This window comes from Scatophagus argus, chromosome 15 (genome assembly GCF_020382885.2).
Source record: "Scatophagus argus isolate fScaArg1 chromosome 15, fScaArg1.pri, whole genome shotgun sequence".
Lineage (NCBI taxonomy): Eukaryota > Metazoa > Chordata > Actinopteri > Scatophagidae > Scatophagus > Scatophagus argus.
Window position 1 is genome coordinate 14,559,909 of NC_058507.1, and position 15,559 is coordinate 14,575,467.

Consider the following 15,559-nt stretch of genomic DNA (forward strand, 5'->3'; position numbering starts at 1 on the left):
GTCTGGGACATCAGCAGGGGGCTGCAGGCAGGACAACACTGTGCAGCACAAATATTTCTCCAGTTAAAAACTTGCTTGGAGTTCCCCAAGGTCATTGTACTGCACACCAGCTGTGTCACTATACAGTATAAATGACTCATGTTAAACACTTGCTAACAGGGCATTCATTTTACAGCCTTCAGTGCCTTGTGATTCTTCCACAGCCTCAGTCTTCTGAGGTGGGTTGGGTGGAGGCGCCTCATGCAGGGCACATTACCATCTCTGGCTAAGGCAGACCAAGTTTCTGTCTGTGTTCTTCCATATCTGGCTGTCGTCATTCAAAGAGAATGCCGTTCTGCTGCTTCTGCCCATCAAATACTTTGACTGAAAACAATGTATGTACCAGCTAGATGTATCCATTGGGTTGAAATGCCATGCAGCAGAGTGTTGGGCTATGTAAATTTATGTTAGAGTAATGATTTGATAATGCAGGTCATACAAACAAATAAAAAATAGTCTTCAGCGGTGTTCAACATATGTGTTCAGTAGCTCTACGGTTCATGTGATGGATTACTGAAAACATGTTCTAAAGCTAAACTTTGCTGATTTTCAGCTAGCTTAGTAGACTCCTTTTGCCTGCACCCAGAGACACCCACACATTTAGACATTTGAGAGATCTGAAGCTATACGCTACTGCTAAGAAAACATGTGTTTACAGAAAGACAAGTTTGCTTCAGCTGCTAGAAAGAAAGCCAGCAGATTGCTGACCGTTTAGGCAGAGCAGAGAGGACAATTCCTCTCTGAAAAAAAAAAGATGACCACTTAAGTCGTGCAGGGAAAGAGCTCAGTTCTTCGTTTCCTGTCTGGAGGGCTATGTGCATGAAAAATGTAACATCATCATCACATGGCAAACACAACCCATACTGCTGTTAGCCATTAGTTAAAGACAAATATCCACATTAAAGCCTGTAGAATTTCCCTTCTGGGATGGTGATGATTTTGTATTAGAGCAAAGGTCCTGAAAACTCTGGGGGAAAAGAGACCATAACCAGTCAGCGTTGACTTCAACACAAAAATATTCTTAATATAAAGAATTACTACTCCTCTTGTTGTTCTACAAAAGTGAAAGGACAGGAAGAGAAACAGTGGTGGACCTTTCACAAAAAGAGAAACAGCAGAATCACAAGAGTAATTTATTGAAAAAGTGGCAAACGCAAAACAACCCCCCCCCCCTCCAAAGAAAAACCCATATCCCTCCTCTTGGGGAAAAAACACACCTTTCTAAGTGTTCCTAACAACCACTATGTACAAGTCAGGTGTCTGAGAGCACTTGAAGGGTACGGTCAACAGCATGTCTGTCTGCATCTGCCCCAGGAAAGCAGAAAATTTCAAAGTCTGATATCATTACCTGACATCTTTTCATCGACCCATTCAATCTGTCCTCTGTTTGGACTGACTGCTCATACATCACATAATGAATCCTCCAATTAAGAGCTGTTAATGTGAAATCACTACATGTGTAAAAAGCTTGGCAGACCTTCAGTGAGGGTGTTACATTTGTAACAGTTAACCCAAAGTCAAGATTTGAGTGCTTTTGAAGTGATCAATGAGAATATCAAGACCCCAACTGAAACGTCCAATATCCACAAAGGTCATTTAAAACTACAAATCCAGAGAATCACTTGAATGCACTGTGTGTTGACTCTTTCTGTAGGGTTGGCTAAGTTATACAGATCTGTGCCCTCTTTGATGAAAACATTATATTTCAAACCTTGTCATCTGGTGAGAAACGATGAAAATGGCTGAGAGAACAGCACAAACCGCCGCCTCAGAAACTGTGTCTCAATGTGTCGGACATCAGGCACATAATGAAAAGGCAGTCGCGTGTGAAAGAAAGTGACAGGTTGGTAGAAATGGACAGAGATTAAACACTGAAACCATTAGAGAGGGAGGATAGGTGTAACATCAAGCCTGCCTCTTTTAAATGGATCAACAGAGATACGTGGACGAGCTGCAGGTAAGCAACATCTTGCCTGGTATAAGATCCCTCTGAAGACAATGTCCCTGAAATCAATTTTTATCAGTGACTGAACATGAGTGGTGATGGGCAATTCTAGCAACTCTTTTTTCTGTTAATGGCGGTAAAGAGCAGAAACTCGACATTTCTGAAGTTAAATCTTTATTCCCCTTTTAGTTTGATACCAAATCTTACATTTAACTGGGACTTTAGGGGGGTGGTTGCCATGGAGACGGACAGTATCCAATGTCAGACGTGGTAAATTTCGAAAGGGATTGTGGTTACCCTGGAAACAGCCACATGAGTGAGCTGAAGTCTCCATGAAATGAAAAAAAAAAAGGAAAAAGAAAAAAAAACATTCAACAAGACAGAGACAGCAAGATGACAGTCATTACAATCCTTTTAAATGTCTCAACAAACCATTTGGTTGATGAGGACTGACGTGTTGTTGAATTTGATCCAGAAAAAGTGCCAAGACAGACAGCATTACTGGCTGCTGGCAGTTTTCTTGGTTTTCATTCTCCAGGAGAGTACATATATAGGCTGGGGCATCGGACTGGATGTACTCTCCTCTCAACATGAGCATTAGGACTGAGCAAACGTTCAAGGCAAAAAAATTATTAAGGGGTCAACCCTGCTAATGTGGAAGAAGATATACTGTCATTCCTGCTCATTCAACAGTGAGAGGAGAGACGCCTAAAACAACAAATCTTTGTAAGTCAAATATGAGCTATGGATGACTGCAGACAATAGGCCTAATAGTCAATAAATTAACAACACAGACATTTAAACTCTTCAGCCTGGCACACTACATCCCATGCAGCCAAAGTACAGATCACAACAGAGAACTCTGGGCAGGCACATATGTCACTGGTTACACTCAGTGGGACCATGTAAAATAAGTTAACGAAACATTCACATCAAAAATAAACTAATCTTGGACTGATTATCCAAACCCTTTTCCAAATGACTAAAATCCCTGGAGGCTAACAAATATAGCCTTAGTGCTCATTTGAAACTGAAGTTATGTTTGGCACAAGTCAAGTGTACTAACAATGACTGTAAAGGTCTGAGTCTGACTGCTTTCTGAGAGCTTGTGGTAATTACTGACCAAAAGGTACTCATTCGAGGTGTACAGCATGACTGCCAAAGTCTTTGTGAATTACTGACTCCTGAAGGCTGCGCAATAAAACTATGATAGCAAATTCCTGCAGCAAACAGCTTAATGATACATAGTTAACGCATCTAAAAGAGATATTGGTGCATGTCACTGTGGAGCAAAGAGAAGCACGAAGAGTAATGATGTTAATCAGAGGATAGTTACAAGCACTCAGAAAGCAATAAGCAGCAGCACAACACATTTTGCTGACATATGAAAAATCTAATATTTGCTTTGTATTTAAACTAGGACTGATCATTGCTTTATTCCTTTGCTTGTCTGCAGAGAAGCTGACATTGGAGTACAGAAGCCAAGAGGAAGCTACACATCCCAACATGGCACTGATGCACTTGACCTTGTTTTACATGTATTTTATTATGCACAAAGAAAATTGGAATTAAAAACAGAAGAGAATATCCCTGTTAAGATAAAGTGCAAATTCTTTATGGTGAACTTTCTGCATCTGCGACTGTTGTGATGTAAATTTCATCATCAGTGGTTGTTCGTGTAGGCTCTAAGCAGGCATTCACATACCGCCACTATGCTACAGAATACATCTGTGCATGTGTGGACCGCTTCCTCCAAGCTTGGGAGTATATTCCTCACTCACATGAACAAGTGTTTATGTTCCATGTGTATTTGTTGACTCAAATACCACATGCTCTTATACAACAAGAATGCATAAGCCAGTTTCTATGACGGCCATTCACATTTACTGATGTTAAATTTGAAACGGCTAAGATTAGATCAAATAATGAACATTTGAAAAATACATTTTTAACAAACAAAGAAACAAAGGCAAGGCCAAGTAGCCAATTTAAACAAAGATATTATATTGGGAAAATTAAGAAATTTAACCAGTTTAAAACAGGTTAATCCATGCAAAATGAGATAAAAACAGGTTTAGTCTTTTTGCATAGAACAACGAGCTTAAGACTTCTCGCTTAACAAGCAGAGGAGGGAAATGAGTCCCAACAAAATACTATTTGATGTTGATAAAAAAAAAACAAATCGCATTTTCTAATCTAACACAAATGGCAGAAAATGCTGGACATTTTCCCAAAGAAGATGCTCATTCATGACACAATCCTCTAACTGCTCTTACATGTTTATCAGCACATATCATGGCAATTAGACTAAAGAACATAATTAGAACTCAACATAAAAGCCGTCACTCTGCTAAATTCTGGTATTGTAGTTGTTTTCCAGAAAATGTCATAATGAGACATGTCCATTACTGGCAGAAAATACCAAAGAAAATCTTTCTGTCTCAACAGGGTCTGCCGAGGTTTTTCTACTCATTTGCCTCCCAAAGGGTGCGCTAATCTCAGCAATAATCCAATCCAGATTACCATTATCACATTTCCCACTAAATCCTCTTATAATGCCAACCAGTTTTTCAAAACTCAGCTGGGAGTTAAGCTTGGGGGGGGGGGGGAGGGAGAAACTTTCATCTCTGCTTGATGTGACCATGTGAAGCGAGCTTCACACAGAACTGTTCACGGGCTGTCCTTTCAGTGTCACCTGAGATAAACTGTATCCTCGTTCACTTTCTTCTTCACCCATACAGCTTTGAAGGGAATCAATATCCTGTCGTGCACAAAACATCTCCAAAACACACTCAGCATCTGGGCCTACAACTACCAGTAACGGTACTTTCTTGAGAAGATATTTAGTTTTAGATATTACTCACAGTGACGCAGTGTTAAATACACAGGTGTGTTTAAAATGTGGTTAACATTGTGTTAAAATGCATTTGAAGCACTTGGCTTTATGGACACTCACTCTAAGGTCTCATTACTCATGTGGGCTACATGGATATAAGGCTTTGTCAGCTTTGCCTTTTATTGCGTTTTGATTACTTTTGACGGCAGACAAGGGCAGAACATGAACCTCCTCTTAGCTGTAGGCCAAGTCATTTGTCATTGAAACAACTGAACATGACATGTTTTTGCAAATGGTTACCGTTTTTGCCAAGATCGCTTCACGGAAGCATGACTTCCTGCCACATTTCACACAGATGCCACTAGTGCACAGCACAGTCTCAGAGGACTGCAGTGGTCATGTATGCATCTGAGAAATCTCCAAATCCAACATGTACCATGAACTCAATTTCGACTGGCACACAAAGTGGCTGAGCTAACACAGGATAGCTGTGTGACTAACAGAGGGTGCTATAGGTCGACTGAACGCTTGGAGCTAAACAGCTAGTCGAGGAGACGACTTGCACTGCAACAAGTAAGCAGCTGGACATTATTTCTGGTTTCGGTGAGACTGGGTGACAGATCTGCCTTGTGATTGCACAACAAAACAAATAAAATGTCCTACAAGGAATTAAAGTCATATCCAACACATAATCACATTACCAGTGACCTGTATCTGGGTAGCTGATGAGTATACATGAGTTAATAGTCTATAAGTATAAGGTGTCTGTTGTCTCCTTGTTTATCCACCTGAGAAAGGAACATCTTGAAGGATTACATGCTCTCATGTTGTGCTACAATTGTAATTTGCTTCCATTCATTGAAGTGGAAGCCAGCGGGACCAAACAAGGAATGGCAGACTAAATTCATATTTGACAACTTGACTTGAGAGGAATGCTTTTATTGTCTGGTGAAACCACGTATACCATGGGTGTGACTGTTCAAATGTTGCAGACAAAACCTCTTTCACAACAGATTGCCTTATGACACTGTGAAAGCTGACTTACTATTTTGCCTCAGCATGCAGCAAACACATTGACTGTTGTTTTTTGCAAAATTAACATTGTTGAAGAAAGAAAGTCACCATTTCACTGATTTGATTTCATTCAGTTTGCAACAACAAAACAGCCAAAAGAGGGCATGTTTACTAAGGGGTCTTGAGGGCTTTTTGTATCATCTGAATGAAGCAGAAATACAATTCCTGGGATGCTCGTAAATTAGAGGTTTCTTTCTATTCACAGGAAGAAATGACCGAAGACCACTGACAAAGAAGTTGACCTCGGTCTACTTGTCCATCCATAGTGTTCTAAATGGGACGCTATATAAAACCTGTGGACAAACATGACCATGTCCCTGTGAATGATACTGTGCCATTACAATATCTGAGCAGGTTTCTTTTATTCATTCATTCATCCATTCATTTTCTATACTGCTCATCAGTCAGGGTTGGGGGTTGGGGGGGCAGCCTTTCCCAGCTAACTACGGCCAAAAGGTGGGGTTCATCCTTGACTGGTCACCAGTCAATCGCAGGGATGGGTTTCTTTTAATAATATCCAAAGCATCTGAGCTATGAGGATTACCTGCTAGTGAAGAGGAAGTACTGTAAGATTTATCACAAGACTAGACAGCCATTTGTGCGATGATTTACTTAACAATTGTTGAAAGATTGATGTACACGAAGGCTGGAAGACACAAGACCTTTATAGTGTTTTGTTCATGTCTATAACAGACCACAGTGAGATCATCATTTTTGGCTTTCCTGTACATTTAAAATGAGATTTTTATATGATGTTTTACTATTTTCCTTGCAAGGTCTGTTTTATTTATTTATTCAGTCATGCTTTTGGAGATGACCTGATCAAGTTCTTTTGTGCGAATACCAACTGTCAATCGTCTATGAGCCATACCTGCTCAGGTTGCAGTGAGGCAAAACAGAGTACACAAGGAGTTTGTTAAACTTAAAACAAACGTGGGAATGCTAAGAAGTTGGAAATTTGCATATTGTTCTCTTTAAACTAGGAACATATCTGCCTTGTTTACAAGCTAAAACAATTTGATGGCATTCATGACAGAAACACTCGCTAAACACCAGCCAAAGCGACTCAAATGTTTCTGAAGCAAACCAGGTTTTCGGACAGTCACTCTCTCCAACAGTCAAAAAGCAGGCCACACAGAGAGTTTCGTCATAATTAGTCTCGCCAAAAATGGCTGACTTAGCAGTGGATTTTCAAAACCTTTGTTGCAACTCCCACCTTTGTTATTTTGCAATAAATTGCAGTAATATTTGAAAAGTGAAGACATAAACGTGATTTCTGAGCATTCTTGCTGTGCTATGTGCAGAGTCCAGAGCTGAAGTAAGTCTGTCAAGGAGCAGGCAGAGTACTGCTCACAAGTACCATAAATAAAACGGTTAAAGGCTTTACTGAAAGACATAAATTAAATGAGACTAAACGTACAGGACACTTAAATCAAAGCCTAACCCTCTGCGGTGTCACTGAAACGGGCTGTAGCCTGCAGTCGCCTGACAACAGACTTGAGCTTTTGAGGTTTGTAATCAAACAATATGAGCATTTCTTGAGACCTTGTAAATTTGTGCAATCAAATCACTGTTTCATCACAAGATTGCACATCTGCAGTTAAGTTTTCCCAGATATATTTCTGCAACAAAGACAAGCTGCAGGCGACTGTGCCTTGTGGGTGCACAATAACATCTAACATGTCATCAAGGTAATAATTATTCTTTACAGTACCGCTTCTGTTGGATGAGAAATACTCAACAGTTACATGGAGTACACGGGGCTCAGTTAACACATATGTACAGAAATTAGTAATAAACCTGGCCAATGACAACCCCAAAATGGGTAGAACCATGCAAGCAGTGAGCAAATACCGCAATGCCACCTTTGTGTGCTGAGAGTTAACAAATTCGCAATCAATCAAATTCCTAACTCAGTTAAATCCATTATTGCTATAACATCAACATCACTAGTGGCTTAACGGTTGGCTTGTTGCCTTGATTACAGTTTCCTATCCATGCTGACTGTCAAGTTTACTGTAGACTGAGCAAATATTCATAGCAAAAACAAGCCCAGCGCTATATGACAAAGAAAACTAGCAAGTCCTCATATTTGAGAGACTGTCTGACTTCTTTGCTTAATAAAGAATGTTACAGTAGTTGCTAATTTGCTTTGAACTGACTAATAATTTTTTTTAAAAAAAACAGGATGTGGCTGTGGCTGAGAAGGTGAAACATGTCAACTAATGTGAACAGCTCGATTTTCACCTACCACATCAAAGTGTTCTTGGGAAAGACATTTAAACTCAAGAGTGCTCCTGAAGGTCAGGTCAGCATCTAGCTGCCATCAGTGTGTGAGCGGGTGTGTGAATAACAGGCAATTTGTAAAGTGCTTTGCTCAAAAGTGTCATATTAATGCAGTAATTTCATTTCAGCAACATAAAAAATTCTTTAATAATCAACACATGGTGCCACTATTTACTGCTTAGTGTAACAGCCCAGTTGTGATGACTAGTGCATTGCATCTCAACAAAACAAAACAAAACAAAACAAAAAAATAAAACCCCAAAGTGTTTCTCTCTGTCAAACTCTGTGGGTTTTGAGATCAATTTTCACATCAAATAAAACAGCGCAACAGAACAACACTTCAGACATCTGTTAGAGTGAATTTTTATAAGGCATGAGGGAGAGAAGGCAACATGTGCAACAACAGCACACGTGGACATCTGGGGGGCAGGCAGCAACAGAATAATAAACAGACCAAAGTCTGCTGGTCACCAACAGGGTTTATTGTGAATAGCTGTGGACTCCTCAGATGGACAAAAAAAGTTACAAAAATATGGAGGCGCATAAGATCTCACAGGAATCATTCTGTGCATGTGTCCATCCTAAAACACTTGCCATCTGTTGACTCTTTCTGGACTCTGCAAATCAGCACATCATCATTAAAACAGATATGAACCAGGCGCCAGCCTCATTTGAAAACACCATAACAAGCTGCTGAGGCACTTCCAAAGACTGGAGAGGGCCTTACAGACTGAATGAGGAGCGGATCTCCACCGTTCTGACAACTGGCAGAGTAGGGCTAGAAAAACACATCTAATCGAAACACATTACAGTTAATGACAACAGAAGGCTGTGTGCAGGTCTGCTGACTAACGCCCTGTCCTATAAATGTCTCCTTTCAGCTGAAGAGAGTAGGGGTGGGGCAGACAGTGTGAGAGAGGGGAGCCAGGAGGACTCGGACAGCCTGGGGGTATGGACGGTGGATCAGGGAGGACAGTGCTAAGCTGAAAAGTGGCTTTGTGGTTGCATAGCATTCCTGAAAAATGTTCCCTGTAGTCACAACAAACAGAGGACAGTACGCTGGGCCCAGACCCAATGCCTGGTCACGGTGTAGGAAATGAAGCTATTGGGGGTTGGGGGTATCATCAGGAAGCATCTGGCATCCTCCTTGTGGGTGCTGGGGAACATCCAGGTTCAAATGGACACTGCAATAGGTTTCACTCCCATTTCAGTGATTTTATTCACTCTTCCACAGTAAAATGGGTCTGACGTTTTAGTCTGCAATGCCCTCTCTCAAGCAGTCTGCCCTTTGGTCATGGGTTATGTCAGTATCTCTGTTGAGGTGACAATGTATTGAAAGATGAAGTGGTCCAGAGGTCACAGCTGATAGATGTGTAGCGTTGCCTCTGTGTTACTTACAGAAATAAGAAAAACTGCCAGTGGTTTGGAATGGGACATAAGCCTGCCTAAATCAGTTTGTTCATGCATTTTATTTATTGAACTGACCCTTAAATAACTTTTTAGCCTGAGCTAAAAGCAAGTTCTTTTCATTTTCCATCAATCTGCCAGTTAGTTTTCAATTAATTGATTTATTGTTTAGTGAGAAAATACTGTAAACTGTCCCTCATAATTTCCAGGAGATCAAAGTAACTTCCTAAAATTAAACGCCTTTACAAGATTATAAAAAAAAGAAAAACAGTAAATCCTCACACTGGAAAAGCTGACAAGGCAGAATGTTTCTTGTTTTGATTAATAAATAATTTAAATAATTTGTTGATTATTAGAATTGTTGACAATTAGATATCTGTCAACAACTTAGGACAACCAAACATACCAGCAGAATATTAACATCACAGTAAATTCTTTGAAAATGTTTTCAATTAACTGAGGACACAATTTTGACACCCAAATACATAAATTAACCATTCTGTTTATAAGAGCCATTCTATTTACTGTCTTTTGAGTTGCTCCAAGCTCATTAAGTACAGACAGATACTGTCTATTAAACTTTCACTGGCTCTGAGGCACTTTAGCCTGATAAAGACCGTCCGACTGAGAAACAAATCTCATGATGGTGCAGGATTCTTATCTAGAATTGATGGGGTTTCTGTGATGATAGATGACAGAGTGATTACTCTGGAATAATGACGAGAGAGTCATTGTACTCATGCAGCTGCTTGTGAAAAAACTCCAGTGTTCACTTGTTTGTTTGTGTGTGTGTCTACATGCTGTATCATGCACTTCAGTCACAGTGGGCCAATTTAGTACATCCACAGTGAGGTGAGGATGAAGGCCTGGACGAGACAGGAGAAGTACAGCCTGTCTGTTGATTACAGGTTCTACCAGTGGGAGTAAAGCAGAGGGCTCCTTCAAGGATTAAAAGGGTGCAAGTGGCACACACAGGCAGCCTGACATGTAGTCTGCTTCATAATTCATTGGTGACATGTCAACAAGTCTAGACGTCAGGGGCATGTGATAATTAAGAAAAGGCTAAATTTGCTTAACTTTAGAGATCTGGTTCTTTGGAAACTCTCGGATTTGAGACAGATGAGAAACAAAAAGTGGACAGTAGACTCGGTGGTCTCTGTTATCATGCTGTCACTGAAGGTCAAATTGCCAAACAATATACATAAAATCCAATTTAGTTACAGCAGAAGAACCCTGCAGCTCTTCAGGATTCAATATCTTGCTCAAGGACACTTCAGTTAAGTTAATGTCTGTCAGCAGTATTTAGCTGTGCTCTCTTGCTGGGGTACACTTCCTGACAGCAAGACCAACATGTCAAAACAAGAAGAGTAAATGTAGAACAGAAAGCTGCCTGCCCCCCTTTCTCTTTAAGGAGCATACACCATGCAATGGCATGAATATACCACAAATGAATCCACACTGTTTCACAGAGGACTCTGCATCAACCACAGCACCTGTCCTAACACGCTTCCCATGTTAAAGATATTTTACATATCAACCTATTAAACCTTCTACACTATTTACAGAGACACCCCTGTCTAATCCACAACCAGTTTGTACTGACATCACCCTGAAAATCATAGGCAATAAAACCGGTGATGCCAGTGGGACCTGAATCCAAACCTTTTCTCTGACAGCTCAACCCATGAACTCCAAACCACAAAGTCACTGTGCACAAGTGGATGCACAAACAGACTGAACAAACTTTGAAGGATACTTACTCAAAGGTGAAGAAAAGTCCACAAGTCAATAGAATTAGGACAAGGGTGAGGTAGAAAACCCCTGTCTGCTTGGCCATCATTATCCTCCCATCGCAGTAAAACTTATTCCGACCCGGGAAGGACTCCCACTTCCTCTTCTTTGGGGTCCTTTTCTTGTAAGGGGTCTCCATTGGTGTGGAGCTGCGAGTGCTGATTTGGCTGTACTCGCACTCTCTCATGGACTCAGACACCCCGAGATGCATCGACGGCTGATTAAAATCCCCACAGCTGAATAAATCCCGGGGCAGATGTGCCTCTGTGAAGAGAATGAACCAGTTCAGTTTGGCAAGACAGGCTAAGATCACAACTTGTAATGCCTGGGCTGAGTGTAGGTTGGAAAAAGTTTGCGGAAAGCTCAAGACACGCTTCCTGTTATTAATATTATCACATAAGCTAGCGCTCACACTACATTTACGTACCTTTCAAAACACTACACCCCTGTGAATTTTGCAAACCTACGAATGAGGTCAGCGTGGCAAGTTTAGCTAATCTAATGTCACTAAGCTAACTTAGAAAATAACTTCAGAAGCAGCTCACACATACCAAAGCGTAAGGTTAATAGCGCCTTTGTTAGCCAGCAACCTGGTTAGCATTTTATAGTAGCTGAATCTGAAGTGCCACAGCGCTGAGGCTAACACGGCTAGCAAGTTGATAAAATGACTTAATGTTAGCACGCTGGTCAACTTATGCAATAAAAAGCTAGCTCCCTGGCCACTCACTTCATCCACAGAACTAACACTGTTTGACTTGGCTATCTTGCTTATAACTCTGAGTGGGCTGCGCTGTCAGCCACATAACATTACATACACCTCGGCTTCACAACCCGGTTGTGTTTTTCTAGTCTGGCTGCTGAAGCGACGGCTGAAGCGCTGCCTTACCGAACGAAAGTAACGCTGGTCGTCGTGCTGGGGTGTTGTCACGTAGCTACTCCTCCGTTATCCAGGTTTGTTACGAGCCGACGACAAAGCGAAGAACAGCATTTTTTTTTAGAAGTTTAAGCGTAAAAGACTTTGAATTGGCACAAGGAATAAAGATGGGCTGTTCTCAGACGAGCTCCAGCATCCTGACTGGCCGTCGCTCAGAAAGACAGTACGAGTCTTTGCGCACAACACGAACCAAGCAGGACCCCTATGGCCATAAGTCCCAACGTTTCTCAGCAATAATCGGCCAATAATGATGAGAAATCTTCACCATTCAGCGGCGTTTTCGGGAAAAAAAGTTGAAACATTCCCCAAGAAGCGTGCAGGCAGGCCAGTCGACAACCCTCCGCTCACACTGTGTTTCTCTCCATACACACACACAAACACACAACACGATGCTGCCACCCTCGCAAACAACAAACATCAACATGAGAGCAGAGCAAAGCCTCCCAGCCTGCTCCTCCCCCTGCAACCGAGGCTGAAGTCACTATTGAGGAGGCGCAAAGGAAGGACGGGCTGATACATGGGTTCCCAAACCGTGGTCCAGGGGCCTCCAGGCGTCCGTTAGGGGATTCCTACTATCCAACAGGGGCGTGTCCATGGAGGGGGCCTGGGGTGGCAGTTGGGTGAAGTGCAGCTCTTCAAGTTAAGGTTGTGGCATTTCTTCATCATTTTTTACTCCAAAAGGAAAAAGTAAGGTCTATAAGACAAGGAGTAATTCAATGACAAGACTAAAACAGTCGATGAATTGATCAAATTGTCAAACATTAGATGTGTAGCCAAAGTTTGGTGCGTAGTCCACTGGTGCCATTGAGCTCCACAGTTGTTAAAAGTTACCAAAACACAGTCAGTCCTTGCACCAGTTAAAATGTTCCTTTATTTCAGTGAATATGGGCACCTTTGTTTATTTTGTGTCAGCCCCAAAATATAAGTATGGAAAATACTCGCTAATACACCAAATTGGTGGCAGAAAATATTCCACAACAGATGCACTACTAATCCTTTACTTTTTTTTTAAAAAAAACATTATTATTCTTTATTATTTTGGACATTTTATGCCTTCAATACATATCTGACTCACAAAAGCTGACAGGAACAGAGGAAAGATCAAGATGGGGAGTGAATGCACCAGATGGTCACTGGCTGGATCCAAATTGGGGATGTCATGGTCCATGGTCAGCGCCCCCAATCCAGCTGCCGTGAGGGTGTCCCACCTAGTTACGCCAGTTTGACTAATGTTTGCTAAAAACAAAAAGGCCCATCTGTCTTAAATTAATGAGGAATTACATCCTCAGGATCCGTTTTTAAAGAATTTTGTCTTCTCTAGTAACAAATGGAAGTGTGGGTAAAGATCCACAGATGGTTCAGGGTCAGACAGTATTTCAGGACAGAGAGTACTCTGATACTGCAGTAACATCTCAGCCATGTCTGCAAACTTTTGATGAGAAACTTAAAACTGCAGACAAGGTTGATTAGCATTCTTTATGTTATTTGTTTTTCAACCATTTAATGTTTGTGAAAGTTTTCAGAGCAAAAAACAGGTACTTTTTTGTGTGTGGCATCAATTAAATATCTATGGAACAGTCAGAGAAAGACACATTAATACATATGTGCAGTGTGTGAAGCAAAACAAGGTGTCTGCGTTGGGTGAACAGCTTTTACTGAAATGAATAGATGCCATCTTGAAATACTTTAATACATCCATAATCTGTACTGGTAAGCTGGTTTGGGAACCACCCTGAAAAACTTGAAAGATGAGTCATGTTTATGCTTACAGTATGAGTTAGGATAATATCTCTAGGTGTCCCTCAGAAAAAAAGACATATAGTTTAACGCAGTATTAGTTCACACTTGGAAATGTACAGTTGGATATTTATTGGTACGATCGCTTTTGTCCGATCTTTATTTCCTGCATCTTACCTACAAAAATTCTCTCCACTAATGTTCCCTGGAAGCCTTAACAGAAAGCCCAGTTAGTGAATGAATCAACATGATTCAGGAAGGTGATTAAATGACAAAGCAAACATTCCTATTAACAGTAAATCATTCAGTGAGTGGGGCCACTATCAGTCATATTGACATTGATTTTACTGACAACAGACATGTAGCAATGTTGCCACACAGCTTGTGCCCTGCTCTCACGCCAAGGTCTCTTCCAGTTGTCTGATGATGTAATTTCCTGTTCAGCCTGTTCATTAGTACAGATGATTGCATCATCGGCCTACAGTTCCTCTATCATCTGTCCTCCTTACACCTACACATGCACAAGCACACATACGCACACACACACACACACACACACACCTCCTCATCCCCAGCTCTGCAGTCACTCAAATGGCTGAGCGCATTCACTCCCACAGCTGTAACTACAATTAGCCTCTGAAAAGAAGTCTGGCTGCATTTCACATAGTGTGAGAAGACTTAATTGTTCAGAATCAAACATCGTGCAGAGAGGAGAACATTTATTCTCACTGCACCTTCTACTCTGCCTGTGCATTTGTTGCATGAAAGTGGGATTAAGCAATCACTGAGCTTGCTTATCAGATAGATAATGAAACACCATCACCCATCTGACACACAAACATTACTTAACACCACACATTACTTCACACAAAGTGGACTGGTGATATAATTTTGAGGAAGTAGTACATCACTTAAAGGTAAAGCTTGTGTCAGGCATCACCAGACTGACTGAGAGCACAATAGGCTGCCACTGCTGGGCATATGAGGTTATCGAATGGCACTTAATCTGATGGAAGGCTGTGGATGTTTTCAGTGGTTGCTAATGATCTGTAAGCCCCCCTGGACTAATTTCTTAAGTGTGAGGCTTGTTAAGCAATGTGATGACATATGGCTGCATTTGTGTTGAGAAATGGGTGGACATGACAGAGCCTTTGAGTCTGTATCCAAGAACAACACAGGCCCGCATCACATCCTGCCAAGGCCTCATCCAGGCAGTATTGTTTCGTTTAGAAAGCTGGATAGAATAAAAGAACATAATGACATCAAAGCCTCATCAAGAGTCCAATGTAGGCTCTGTTGCTAATACTGTTGGACGTGGCCTGACTTGATAAACACACAGTTCAAACCATGGCTACCACACATATATTGAAGACATCCCTGAAAAGGTTGGAGCAGAGCCTTTTGTTATCACCCAACACTCATTCATCTACCTACGCCTGTAGTGTGAGGCAGCAGAGCAGGTTGCCCTGGCCGGAGGTAGCCAATGATGGGCCTGGCTTCCTCTCAGCCA

The 15,559-nt window shown here is 41.3% G+C and overlaps 1 protein-coding gene across 6 annotated transcripts in view; it reads right to left on the reverse strand.

The window, feature by feature from the left end:
- The window catches only part of LOC124072434 (palmitoyltransferase ZDHHC14-like), a 42,555-nt gene extending 29,702 nt beyond the window's left edge, over positions 1–12,853 (reverse strand). For 2 of the 6 annotated variants that reach the window (XM_046413870.1, XM_046413866.1), the window contains exons 1-2: positions 12,265–12,852; positions 11,348–11,642 (exon numbers count right to left, since the gene is read on the reverse strand). In XM_046413870.1, the coding sequence (XP_046269826.1) occupies positions 11,348–11,589 (242 nt within the window). In that variant the 5' untranslated portion in view covers positions 11,590–11,642; positions 12,265–12,852. The other 4 variants (XM_046413869.1, XM_046413868.1, XM_046413871.1 and 1 more) reach the window with 4 other exon arrangements.
- Positions 12,854–15,559: the final 2,706 nt, after the last annotated feature.